Source organism: Nannospalax galili, unplaced genomic scaffold (assembly GCF_000622305.1).
Source record: "Nannospalax galili isolate Female #2095 unplaced genomic scaffold, S.galili_v1.0 scaffold1272, whole genome shotgun sequence".
NCBI classification, from domain to species: domain Eukaryota; kingdom Metazoa; phylum Chordata; class Mammalia; order Rodentia; family Spalacidae; genus Nannospalax; species Nannospalax galili.
In genome coordinates, this window is record NW_008332402.1 from 1,783,319 (window position 1) to 1,797,770 (window position 14,452).

At 45.2% G+C, this 14,452-nt stretch overlaps 1 protein-coding gene and 1 pseudogene across 7 annotated transcripts in view; one reads left to right on the plus strand and one right to left on the minus strand.

Annotated features, from left to right (window-relative positions):
• Positions 1 to 14,452, plus strand: part of Znf827 (zinc finger protein 827) — a 190,043-nt gene that overhangs the window by 124,621 nt on the left and 50,970 nt on the right. For all 7 annotated transcript variants that reach the window (XM_017796736.2, XM_008827476.2, XM_008827475.2 and 4 more), the window contains exon 8: positions 4,562 to 4,665. In XM_017796736.2, coding sequence (XP_017652225.1) covers positions 4,562 to 4,665 — 104 coding nt within the window. The remainder of the gene's footprint in view (positions 1 to 4,561; positions 4,666 to 14,452) is intronic.
• LOC115069349 lies at positions 704 to 814 on the minus strand (annotated as a pseudogene).

The window sequence follows — 14,452 nt, forward strand, 5'->3', positions numbered from 1 at the left end:
CCCCAGCTGTTAAACTTCTGTGCCCCCACCTCCCAGCTGTTAAACCTCTGTCCCCCCACCACCCAGCTGTTAAACCTCTGTGCCCCCACCTCCCAGCTCCTAAACCTCTGTGCCCCACCTCCCAGCTGTTAAACCTTTGTGCCCCCACCTCCCAGCTGTTAAGCCTCTCTGTGCCCCACCTCCCAGCTGTTAAACCTTTGTGCCCCACCTCTCACCAAAAATACAGTGTTGCAATGGTGTGTCTGGCCCGGGACTGATGTCACAGCCTAGTATCTTTTCTTTGTGGATGAGGCCTATACTGCCTTGACTTCTGGAAGTTTCTGCATCAGAACTTACATACTTCTTTGATGCATTTTGGTGTTCTGCATGACTCGCTCACTCTGTACTGCCTCTGAAGAAATCTTTCTTTTCTGTGCAGGATAGAGCTGGCAGACAGGGTAGAAAATTCTTTGGAACGTAGCCTTGCTCCGTGATTGCCTCCCTTTAGTTCAGCAGTAACAGTGCTGTACCCCTTACTCCATGAGGGTCTGCAATGTGGAAGAGGGTGGGGAGATGCAGTGCATGTGCCGCACTAACCCATAACAAACCTGGAAGTCTCTTCTCTGCGTGGGATGCCCGGTGGCCTGCTCCTGCTTCACCTAGGAACCTGGGGGTTGGAATGGACCTGCATTCTTCATCTGCTCTGCCTTTTTTAAAATTATATAGATGTACTCCCCAGTTCAATCAGGACAGTCACAAAGACAGCGCAGGGAGTATTTTCTTTTGCATCTTAGTGCAAACCTGGAAAAAACCCACAAATTGTTTCAGGATGCAGTGCTCTGCTTTTTTAAGCCTTCTGTCTGCACCGGGCACTGTGGTCTTGCAGTGATGCCCACCAGCATCACTACTTCCCAGTGTGCTACTGTGGTGGCCTCCTGCCTAGTTTTCTCAAGCTCCCCCCAGGCCTTTGTCTACTGCCCTAGTCAGGCCCACCTCCTTGGTCGCACAATGCCCTTTTCCTGTGTAGCCTCAGCCCCCCATCCATCCCACTTCCCAGTACCACATGGATGGTAAATTAGCACACTTCTCACCCAGATCTGCCGACCTCCTGAGGTCCCTGTGTAAGGATCTTCTTTGCTGGCCCCACCCATCATAGGCTCTCACTAAGTACACTTTAAAACTGAGGCAATCACTGTGACTGTAACAGTTACTACAAAAATGAGGGCAGGAGGCAGGCGTGCTGGTTCATACCTTTAATCCCAGCACTCGGAGGCAGAGGCAAGAGGCTTTCTGTGAAATCAAGGAAGACTGGTCTACAACTGGGGCTACGGGACACCCTGGCTCAAAAGGACAAAAAGAAAACAGGAAAAAAGAATGAGGGCATGGCACACAGTTCTTAGAGGCATAGATGTTTCTAGTCACTTTCAAGGGCTGCTCTTGGGATTTGGAAGTCCCTAAAAGGAAGATTCTACCATATCCCTTAACCCCTGAAGTGGTCTCAGCCAGGTGTGGTGCCTGCAATTCCAGCATTTGGGAGGAGGAGGCAGGAAGATTAGAGCTTCAGGGTCACCCTAGACTATGTAGGGAATTCAATAGCCTGGACTACTTGAGACTCTGCCTTAAAAAAAAATAATTAATTAATTATAGAGCAAGGTAATTTCTGCAAAGCCATGGTCATGGGACAGCTTTGCTCTTCATGTACGTTCAGTCTCCCATCCACTCGAAGAGTTCCTTCAGACATGGGCATTTGTGTGTGAGCTTCAGAGATGATGATGGGGAGTCAAAGTGTGTGTGTGTGTGTGTGTGTGTGTGTATGCTGAAGCGTTGGGGATGGAACCCTGGTCCTCATACATACTCAGCAAGTACTCTGCCAATGAACTACACCCTGGCCCTGGAATCAGGGAATGTCACGCTCTGTGTTTGACCAGCAATCCTGTTACCTCCTTAAAAGTTTGATCCTAGCAGTTTTCTTTATGTGAGGGTTGAACGTTAGCTTAATCCCAACACTTAAACCAAGCCTTCAAAGTCATAATTGCTTCTCCATTTATGTTAGAATGGCTTCTACACAGAAGACTCTTGTTAGCTTGTGTGGACAAATTGATTGATTTGTTCTTCCCTTGGAGTACACAGACATACACATTAAAAAAATGTCTCCCATACGGGGCCTACTGATGCGTACCTTTAATCTGAGCACTCAGGAGCAGAGTCAGGCAGATCTCTGTCAGTCTGAGGCCATCCTAGTCTACATAGTGAATTTCATGCCAGCCAGGGCTACATAGAGAGATCCTATCTCAAAAATAAACAAGGGGCTGGACAGATGGCTCAGCAGTTAAGAGCACTGGCTATCCTTGCAGAGGAATACGTTCAGTTTCCAGCACCCACCTCCCTAACTCCTGTTCCAGGGGATCCAACATCCTCTTCTGACCTCTGTAGGCAGTGTATGACAGGGTGCACCTACCTACATGCAGGCAATATACTCATACACATAAAATAAAAATAACAAAGTATTTTTAAAATAAGTAAATAAATGGCTGCCATTTACTGAGTATTAACTGAGTGTGCCAGGCATCACGCAAAGCACATTCCACAGTCTTCAGTTTAATCTTCACAGCTCTTCTGTGAGGTGTGGGTACTGTTATTGTCCCATTTATAGACAAGAATTGGGAAGGAATCTATGCAGGGTCGCACAGCTGCTGAGTAGTGAGGCTGGAGTTTGAACTCAGGCTGACTGCTCTGGAGTGAACGCACTTGCCCACCTAGCAGCACCACCATGCCCTTTAAAGTGTTCCTGTCATGCTTGTGGTGTTTGGCATAAAACTGTGACTCTACCTCCCCTGTCCCTGCTGGTTATCACTGACAACCTATAGCTTGTGTGCTTTTTTAGACCTACTTCAATTGTTTAGTGTTTAAGATATAAATAAAAGGCATGCCAGGCCAAGTCAAGTTCAGTCTAGCCTAACAGTTATGGCAAAACTATATGATCCACTGTTGTGTACTTTCCTTTAAAAAAATTATATTCGTTTTCATTTTAAAGCTGCCTTTTTAATATTTAATCACAGAAACCCTAGTCTTTGCCATGTTTGGAAAAGTAACACCAGGTCTCAGGCTCCTCTGCCCTGGGACCTGTTCTTTGCCCTGCTTTGTGGTTCTGCTGGGCACTGACCCATCAAACTGCAGTTGCCCTACCTTCTGGGAAGGTCTGGTCAATCCAAGGCCCTGCTGGAAGGCAGGGGTGGGGCTTAGGAAGAGTCCCTGTGTGCCACCTCCCCACCCCCAGGCTCCAGGCTCTGCTTCTGCTGCTGCTCCAGGGAGACAGGCTCAGCTGCCACCTCCAGCTTGGAGCAGGTGGACCCAGCCCTAGGGTTCAGGGCTCTATTGACTGTCTTCCTTTGTTGCCCAACCTCAAGGTGATGACAGTTTCCTGTTCCTCCTATGAAGAGAACATGTAACTGCCCATGGCCTTGCCACTACCTGGGTTCCCAGTTCTGGATGAATTTTCTTTGATACACACAAATAAGACTTTCCATTTTCCAGAAAGAACTCAGATGGTTACTACGGTGTATTCTCATGTAATTGTAATAGTTACAGTTTCTTTTAGAGATATAGATGGTAGATGTCAGGTCCACTATACTCCTCACTCTCACTGGCGGTGATGTGAGGGGGAAGCCCTGGCAGGAGGTGTCTAGTGCCGTGTTCTTCTAGCTTGGTCACTAGAGGAGCTTAGTATTGTTCCGATCAGAGTTGTCCCTTTCTGTAAAGTTGCAACCTGGGTCACTTCCTGTAGCATAGTCTCCCAGCTCTGCTTCCCATAGAACCAGCCCAGTTCCAGCTTGAGTTCCAGTTTCTGTGAGTCCTGCCAATTGCTGCCTGCATGCAGTGCAGCAGCCCCAGGCTCCAGCCTTGTATGCCTCCTGTGTGTGCTGTTGGTCCAACAGATTGTGGAACAAGCAGGCCATTTCCATCTTCACCATGGGAAAAAGCACAGAAAACCCCTTTCTGATTTTGGCTCAGCAGTTGGTCTTCATTTGGGCCTCCAGAAAAAAGCATTTGAGCAAAAGAGTAAAGCCAGCTTCTGAGCTGTTCCCTGGGTATGAGTTTCACTGTGTTTCAGAGGTGGTACTTTAGCAGTTGGAGAGATGGCTTAGTGGTAGAGAACATTTACCACTCTTGCAGAGGACCTGAGTTTAAGTCCCTGTACTCATGCTGACTGGCTCACAACCACCTGTAAGGTCAGTTCCACCAGACCTTTCACCCTCATCTGGCCTCCATGGGCACCCACACACATGCACATACACATAGAGACACACACACCGCATACACATAAGTGAAAAATAAAACAAACCTTTTTTTAAAGGTGGTGCTTTGTGTGTGTACCCTGGATGAAAGACAATGCCAGACAAAACTGGTCTGGTGCACACGGCCTTCTTTGCCTCTGTCGGAAGCACCCTTGTTTGTGTCCCTTAAGCATCATTGAAAACACCACACTAGCCAGTATTGTGTGTGTATGTGTTTGGGCCCAGATGCTCTGGGTGTCTTAAATAACTTTAATTTTCTAAACCTTGCTCCTCCTCCCCCACCCCAGCCCTTTCTTTTCAGAAGACACATTTAGACAATCACCATTCACCTCCAATTCAAAAGATCTGCTGCCCAGTGAATCTCTGCTGCATGGAAGAGCATCTGCTTCAGGTAAGGATGCATTGTTGACTTCCTTCTGGGACTGTTTGCTTAAGAAGAGCTTTTCTGAAATGTGAGTTTTCAGAAGCTTGCGGCTCAGGGCTTGTAGTTATTCCTGTAAAGGGAGGTTGTGGAAAAGAGGGAGAAATGTCATTGAAATTGCTGCAGAAGTTTGCTATAATAAAATGCAGATGGTGATTATCTCTTTATATTTGTTTTAAGAGCTGATTGTCTGTTCCTTGTTGATAGGTTGTCTGTAGAGTAACTTTCTTTTTCTTTGAAATAGTGAAGTATAGGGGCTGAGGAGATGGCCGAGTCAAAGTGCTTGATGCACAAGCATGAGGACCCATGTTTGATCCCTAGCACACACATGAGCACTCATGCTGGAGAGATGTCGCAGCAGTTTAGAACACACTGTTCTTTCAGAGGACCTGGGTTCAATTCCTAGCACCCACATGGCAGCTAACAACCATACATAACTTCAGTTCCAGGGGATCCCACACCGTCTTCTGGCCTCTGCAGGGCATTGCATGCATGTGGTTCACTTATATGCATGCAGGCAAAACACTCACACACATAAAAACTAATAAATCAAATAATAAAAAACAATACTGAGCACAGCAGTGCATGCGTGGTCTCCCAGTGCCAGTGCATGGAGACAGGAGGATCCTTTGGACTTGCTGGAAGCCATTCTAGACAAATCAGCCTCGGGTTCAGTGAGAGACCCTGTGTCAAAAACTAAGGTGGGCTAGAGAGACTTGGCAGTAAGAGCACTGGCTGCTCCTGCAGAGGACCCAGGTTCCATTCTGAGCACCCACATGGTGGATAACAGCCATTCATAACTCCAGTTCCAGGGTGTCAAATGCCCTTTTCTGACCTCTGTGGGCATCGCACAACATAGGTATACCTACCTACATGCAGGCAATATACTCATACACATAAAATAAAATAATAAATTAAAAAAATTTTAAACTAAGGTGGAAAGCAGGAAAGACACCCTATGTTGACCTCTGGCCTCCACACACATGCATGTGTACACACCCAAACATGTGTGTGCACAAATAGTATGACCTGAAAATACTCGGTCTCATACGCTATGAGTGTTTCAGACAGACAGTAAACAAGTAGGAGTGGTCAGAGGTAAAAACTCGTTCCGCAGCCCCTGGCCTTGGGGAGGAATGGGCCTCCACAAAGACTACTTTGTTTCCATAAAAGCAACATAGCTCATCTGGAAAAATCTTTCCACCCAGATTCCACTTCTCAGTCACCATGCCTACTACACTCATCCAACCCTCCCTACGTCATTTCCTGCCCATTCTTCCCTCTTTACTTCTCTTTTCCAGGTAAAGGAAGGCTGTGCGTATCCTTCTTGTCAATAGCTGGCTGTCTCCTGAAACTTGTGTGTGTGCTCTCAGTGGTTATGGGGTATTTGAGAACCATTCAGTGGAGATCATACTCTCTACTTATCCCTCCCCCATCCCTCTACCAACCCTTCTGTACTAGCTGTTGACAGAATCTCAGAAGCCCTTGTGATCCCTGTCCTCATTCATCTGGGAGAGCAGAGTGGGAGACTTGAGACTCTGTGTGTGTGTGTGTGTGTGTGTGTGTGTGTGTGTGTGCGTGTGTGTGCTCGCGTGTGCGTGCGCGCACAGGAAGGCTCTGAGTTCAAGTGTGCTCCACGTCCCCAGGAGCCCCGTGTCACACGGCACTAAGAGCTGAGTAATTTACAAAGCAGAAAAGTCAAGTAGAATCTTCTGAAATGTTGGTGTGTGGGTGTCACAGGGAAGTGGTTAGTGCTACAGAGAGGGGAAGTCAGCGCTGTTGTTCTTTATCGTTGCAACGGCAGACCCCACCTTGCTGTTTCTGCACAGCGAGCCAGAGTCCAGATGGGTATCTGCATATTCTTGAGTCTTGTAGGCAGGGCCTTACTGTTCCACCCCGAGAAGAAACATGCTCACAGAAGAAGCCATGACATAATGGCTGGTTCCAGGAGTGGAAGGAAATTCTGCTTAGTTTTCTATCTTCATTCTCAAACAGGGCCTCTTGGAACTACTGTTTACTTCCCACAATGTCATTTTGAATTGCTGTCTCTCTGGTCCCCCAAATTATTGCCCTGCTGTTAAGTTGATGGATTGTGACTTTCTAATGTCAAAATAACTGCCTAGGAATTGCCTGTCAGAGTGCTGTGACCCATGCAGCCAACATCCCATGATGTATGTATAAGTCCCACATTGCTGCCGTCATGTCTGGCTTAGCAATGTTTAAAGATGGGTTTATTGGAGGGGTTTAGAGGAGCCAAACTAGTGTATGTTTAACTGTGCAAAGGGGGCTTTCTGTGGTTTCCTTGATAGGCTTATATTACACATTAGATAAACTTACATTTAAAAGTTAGTTCCTACTTTGGAGGAGACGAGGTTTGCCTAACAGGGATTTCAAAAAATTTAAATCTGCCCTTATAAAGAATGATCAATCTGTTGTACTTGAACAGAGCCTTTCTTTAGGCAGTGAAAAACCAAAATAATTCCTATGTATTTACAGTTTGCTAAAGTAAATGACTGAAAAGGGAATTTGTTTGTCGACATGGAAGGTGAAAATACTTTGGAAATCATGTCAAAATTAAAACATTTTTAAGTGAGAAGGACAGCCATCATGAAGTTCTCCTAGAGACAGTAGTATAAAGAAAGCTCCAGTGATCTGACTAATGGAGGCAGCTTCAATGGACCACAGTTTGCAGTGTGCAGACATTGAAAGAAAGTGTGCTACCTCAAGTTTGGGCTGTATTAATGGCCGTTCTACACTTGTGCCAGCTCCCTAGGCCCTTCATTCCAGGTCTGAAGAGCAAAGAAACCCGACCGTCTTCATCTTAGTTACCTTCTCATTGCTGTGAACAAATACCTGATAAGAAGCTGCTGAAGGTTTATTCTGGCTCAGAGTTCAGAAGACACAGTCCACCCTGGAGTGGAAGGCAACACGCTGGGAGCAGCTTGGTCTGTGGGACACACTAAGGAGCAGCAAAGGGAATGCCAGTGGTCAGCTCACTCATTTTCTCCTTTCTCCTTGTTTATTTAGTCCGAAACCCAAGCCTGTGAGATGTGTCTGCCCTACCTTCCAGATGGGCATCATCTCCTCAGTTAATGCCTGTTCTCCCTCAAAGACATACCTGAAAGTGTGCCTCACTCATGCCCAAGGTGGTTTATTTGTTTTGTTTTGTTTGTCTTTTTGAGACAGTGTCTCCCTGTAGCTCCAGGTGGCCTGGAACTCTCTATGTAGACCAGGCTGGCCTTGAACTCAACAGAGATCCCCCTGCCTCTGCCTCCCAAGTCCTGGGACTACAGGTGTGCGCCACCACGCCCGGTAAGGTGTTCTTTTTTTAAGTTTTATTTTGTATGTGAATGACACATGTATATGCTAGTACCATGGCACACATGTGGAAGTCAGAAAACAACTTGTAGGAGTTGGTTCTCTCTTTCTACCGTGTGGGTCCCAGGGATCAAACTCAGGTCATCAGGCTTGGTGGCAGCACCTTTACCCACTGAGCCATCTCACCACCCTTGAAGGTGTTTTTAATCCAACCAAGTTGACAGTTGGAGTTCACTAGCCTACCTACCAACCAACATTTTTTGAATAAACTACTTTGAAGTCCACTCCCATTAGGTTCCCTAAGAGGCTATTTACATATGACAAGGGGACGTTCACATATTTTCTTACAGAAACATCAGTGTCTTTGGTGATGAAGTGTTGCTCCAGTGCTGTTGTTGGATGTTGCATTAAGCAGTGTGATGCACCTGACCACCATCCTGAATCCACCATAAGTATGATGTATGACACTCAGAATATATCTGGACAGGGAAGGTCAGATAGATATTTTGGACTTCCACTTGGGCTCTGCTTAGTCTAGGGTCCAGTTGAGGATCTTCAAAATCTGGAATGAAAGTCATGGATGCTTTCATTCAGAAAGTGTGGGACAGCCATTTGAGTAGCAGATTGCTGAATCACTGGGGAATTTGGGATTAAAAAACAGGGCCTAGACAGGATTTTTCTGGTCTTATGGTGGCATTATGTCAGTGAGGGTCTGAGTGGAGACAAAAAGAGAAAGAGCCAGAAATTTGACTAGTTTGGAAGACTGATCAGCTGTGCTATAAGCAGGTTGATTTGGAGAATGCAAGTCACTGTGCAGAAGTGGAGAAGCCAGGAAGGAGATGGCTGTCCTTTCAGTCTGTCTTTTTAGTGGCTAGGCAGAAACTTGTTAGTGTATCAATAGCAACTTTAAGGTCCTTAGGAACCTTCTCTTACGCAGTTAAACGCCACCATTAAAATATTATTTCGACTCTTTATTTGCTTAGCAAACCTCTTCTTTCCACAGAAAATACAAGATAAATGTCAGTCCAGTGAATTATCTTAGGTTCCCAATTGGTGAAGACCATCATTAGTGAAGTTCAGTGTGCCTGGTGACAATCTGTGAGAGCCATGGTAACTGTGACAAACACAGCAACATTTCAATCACAGACCTTGGCATGTCCTTTTGAGCTGCTATAGCTTGGATTTGAAATGTTCCCCTAAAGGCCTCTGAGCGTAGAAGGCTTGATCCCAGCTTCATATTGATGGGGGTGGTAGAACCTTTAGCAGATGAAGCCTAATGTTAGAGCAATGGAGACATGCCCCTAAAGGAAACATTGAGACCCCAACCCCTCCTTCTCTCTGTTTCCCACCACCTTGAGGTTAAAGAGCTTTGCCACATCCCAAGCTCTCACCATGAAGTATTGTGCTGCCACAGGCTCAAAGTATCAGGGCCCAGCAAGCATGCGTGGGAACCTCTGAAACCTTGAGCCACAACAAACCTTTTGCCCTATTAAGTTGCTTTTCTCAGATTGGAAACCTAGCATGTACACTTTTATTAATGGGACGAAATCCTTTCCCAAGTGCTTTCCCAGGAAGACCACAATGCAAGGGACATGCTGGTTGAGAATAGACTTTGAATGGAAGAGCTCTGGGCCAGGGGAACCCAGGGTAGTTCATGTGTGCGACTGTCTGAGGCCTGATAGAGAAGGAAGAAACGATGCAGTAAGTGGAGGTAGCAGAGCAGGACGAGGTTGATGGGAACTGTGGACTGTGAAGAAATCAAGAATAGCACAGTTAACTAGGCATTTGCCTTCAGCAGATGGTATCGGCAGCTCCCAGCTGCCACCATCTCAGAAAAACAGAAGAAGCACAGAGCTTCCTGGTGTCCCGGCTCTGGTTGTTGCCGATATTTCTAGACTGACTTTCCTGAGACCGGGGGCTACTCAGGAGCCCAGAGCTAACATTCTTTCTTGCTCTGAATATCTGTGACAGAGACAGTGTCAGGAATCCATATTAAAATCTTGAAGTAAAAAACCACTGTCACTCTCTGTCAAAGGGATGTGGGGACAGAGTATCTTTAAAACCATGAATGGATTCCTCACTGCACTGTGCGCCGTGGTACTGCTAGTGTTGATTTTATAGAAGAAATAAAAGGACTTTCCTGGTATGTGGGAGATAGAAATTACAGGCTGTGTGTAATGCAATGCATTTTGTTTAATTTATAGCAGTCTCACTTGTGCAAGATTTACATTAATAGAAGACTCTGAAGCAAGATGTTTTTCAGGGCGGACCTATTACAGTGGTACCTGCCGTTACATACGTTTTTCCCATCATCTTGCAATAAGCAAGGGCTATTAAGGGAACACCTCAGTACTGCTTCAAAACAATGTGGAACTTCAGTTCTGTATTATTATGATTTTGAAATCACATCAGGTTTGCTCTGCATTAAGCCAAAAAACAAAAACAAAACCAGAGTGGGTGTGAAGGAAAATGTGGGTCTCCGTGGGATTCCTCCACACCACTCAGAGTCTCTCCTGCTTCTGTTTGTTATTCCAGATGGAGCCTGGAGTTAGATGATGTGAAACATTTGTAAATTCCTACCTCCATTCTCTCTTGCCTTAAAAACCTCTTTTTGTTATTCATAATATATCGATAAGAAGAGAAAAAGTAAAGAACATTTGTGCCCCTCTAAAAACAAACTTGTCTGGCCAGGCAGTGGGAAAATTTAGTTTCTTTCAAGACTTGGTGTGACAGTCAGAACTGGATAGTCAATGAAAAAAAAATTGGTTTACAAATTATCTGAGGGACTTTGGGAGATGGTTCAGTCAGTAAAGTGCCTGTCGAGGACTTGAGTTCAGATATCCAGCACCCACGTAAAAGCCAGGCATGGTGGCACGTCTGTCACCTCAGTGTTGGTGGGGTGGAGTAGATCCCCAGAACTCCCTGGACAGCCAGTCTAGCCGATTAATGGGCTCTGGGCTCAGTGAGAGACACCCCCCACCCCATCTCAAAAATAAGGTGAAGAACAATAGAGGAAAACACACAGTGTCAGACTCTGGCCTGCACACACACATGCACACATGTGCCTGCATATCCATATACATGTGTATACACACAGGTACTTATATACTACACAGGCACATACACAAAACAGGAAGGGAAGAGGAAGAAAGAAGAGAACAAGAGGGAAAGGGAGGACGGGAGGAGAGGAGCGGGGAGAGAGAGTGAGAGAGAGAGAGATTGAGATTCGCTGTCTGCTGCAAGCCAGTTCTGGATCCATTTTCCACTCTGTCCTACCCATCAATCTAATTCAAGTGGTACTGGATCATATATTATGGTTTGGCTTGTACATGTTCCCAAAGCACATGTGTTGAAGATTTAGTCTCTAGTTAATGGCACTCTTGGGGATAAGCAGGAACTTTAGGAGGTAGAATGGAGTTGAATAGAAGGGTGTTAGGTCACTGTAGGCATGTGTGAAGGGGATATTGCATTCTTTCACTCTCTGCTTCCTGCTATGATGAGGTAAGCAGCTTTACTCCACTATATGCTCCTACCAAGATGCACTGTCCTGCCACAGGACCAAAATTACAGAGCAAACTAGTCATGGACTATTATCTCTGAACTGTGAGACAAAGTAAATCTTTCTTCCCTAGGAAATGTTTATCTTAGCTATTTTGTTACAGTGCCAGGAAACTAACACATCTACTTTTCTGAAATCCAAATAAATGGTATATTATACCACCTGCAAGTCACCCTTCCCCTACCATGCTACTGGTTAGATGGGAATGATTTCTTTTAGACAACAAGCTGAAAACCTACATTTTAACGTGTGCATGTCATTTTCCTTTATGCTTAGAGCTCATTTTGTACTGAGAGGTAAGACAGGTAGACAGACAGAAGATAGATGGGCACAACGATATAAGGCTGTCCTGGGTTACAGTAAAGTGTTTCCTTCAATCCTTGGCCAAACACAGTCAATTGTCTGTTCAGAGAAGGAAGCAAACATTCCAAGGATCTACTAAGCCAGGTGTGGGACATAAGACATCTCACCTGATCGTGGAAACAACTCACTGAGACATGGGAATTGTCCACAATATACAGATGACTAAATGGAGGTTCAGAAAATTTCATAATTCATTCCAGTCGTGGAACTGGTAAGTGGCAGCACAGGAATTCAAAGCCAGATTGCATGGTGCATTTTCTCTCTTTCTGCAATGCAGTGTGTACCAGCAACCAGTGAAAGGAAGAGCTCATCCTCCTTAAGGCAGTCCACACACATCCCATTCCAAACGGTGGCATTGTACTTATTGATGGACTGCCTGCTCTTAGGAATAACAGGTAGTCCTTGATGTAAGCCACTTTGAGGAACTGAATGTAAGCACTCACTGTTTGTTAATAGAAGTTTAGTTTTTCACGCTTCCACCTCCATCTTTACTCTCTTCTTCGAATGCCCAGTAATGCCATAGGTATTTGAAAATGTGTCTTTCATCTGGGACTTAGGTGGTTGTTGTCATTATACTTACCATTATTATTATTGCATTATTATTATCCGTGGTACCAGGGATTTCATGTGATGTGTGCTAAGCAAACACCCTACATTGGAGCTGTATTCCCAGTCCAACTTCAGTAAATTTGAAGCTTCTTCTGGGTTGTGGAAATGGTTTTCTGAAGCTTTGTTGCAACTCTGTGATTATGTGCTGAACTCTGGCAATCTGGTCAGCAATGCAGAAGGAAAAGTTCTAGACTGGGATTCAGGAAAGCTAGGGTTATTCCCAGCCCAGTTTCCAGTAGAAAGAGGTTAGAAGGTCTCCAAGCATTTTCTGTATCCTCTGATGCCAAAGTTCTGCCTAGTCAGTGATAACTGTACCTTTAACTGGTTCCTTTCTGTTCTGTGGAAGGCCAGAGCTGTGGGCTAGTACAGGGGAAAATCAGTCTACCCCAGGGCTTCTCCTAGCCTTCCTCCTCACTCCGATCACCAGCGAGGGGAAAAATTGCCACCATCACTCTGGAACATCACAGCGATGGGTGGTGCTGTGACACTTGAGAGAGCTTCTCAGAAGTCGAATGTTCAGTTCCTCATGTGGCTGATTGCATGTGTAGGTTCTGTGTGAGCTCATAGAGCTGGGAACTTTAATTCTGCACCTGTCAAGGCCATTTGGCTTCTTTACAAATAGAGAAGTCTAGGTGCCATGTGGGCGCCTGCAGACTGTCAATGGAAGCACACATTGACTTCAGATTCTTGACAGTGAGGAGAATGACAACAACAGAGTTCAGCTTTACAGCCTAACAGTTAATGGGACATTTCTGTTTGTAGATTGAACTGGTGGCCCTGAACCGAGGAAATATAGGTTGATACACCCCCTTTCTGTTCCACTACAAATCTAAAAACACCCACATTACATCAAGCATTTCTCGGGTATTCTTGGCAGATCAACTATGGTCTGGGCAGTTGTTTACTAGAGGGAGAAAGTTTTGTAGTTATGAATTTTCTTAATCTAATGTTTTTAAGGCTGAAAATTGTGTGCTCATGACTGGCCCCATCTGTCCCCTACCAACTGGTTTGGGCTTAGTGTAGGTGTGTTCCAGTGCTGAACTGATGACTCCATTAAATACTGTTTGTAGAGAAAGGTCTTTCATTAGTCACTGTCAAATATGTGTCTAAGTTAGCCCTTCACAGATTTGTAAGTAATTAAACTAGTTAAATTGTTGGTCTCTACAAGAGAACAATTGTGTGTCTGTACACTAAAGGACAGTTTTTTTTTGGTTTTTTTTTGTTTTTTTTAAAGGGATTGTAACCCCTCAAGACAGTCATGTCCATTTAAAGTGCCTCACCTGGGAGCTGGAGAGACGGCTCAGCAGTTAAGAGCACTGGCAGCTCTTGCAGAGGACCCTGGTTTGGTTCCCAGCTAACAACCATCCTAACTCCAGTTCCAGGGGCTCTGACACCCTCTTCTGGCCTCTATGGACTTTGTACCCAGTACACTGACATATATGCAGTCAAAACACTCACACATATAAAAAATACTTTTTTAATTATTTATTTAATAACCACATACTTAGAAGAAGCATTTCATGACAACAGCATTGACATACTCAATAACGATTTCCAGAGCTAAGATGCATCTCTTTCAAAGTTGGCTGTACATTTTTAGGTTACAGTTGGATTAAAATGCCTCACCTATGTACCTGTAACTTTAAGGCCACAGAGATAGTGGACAAAACTGTTTGGCAGAACTGCCCCCCACCTGTAGGGCACAAGGTTGAGGCATGTGATACCAGAGTTAGTTATCAACGCTTCATATCTGTACTTGGTGGGAAACGGTAGCATCTAGCAACCCTTTATAACTCCAGTTTGAGGACTTGACCTCTAAGGTGCAGGTGACCCTCTAGGGCTGCTGCCACTTTGGCCTTGGCTTGATGTGGGGTCTTCCGAGCAGATCAAATATATATATATATATAT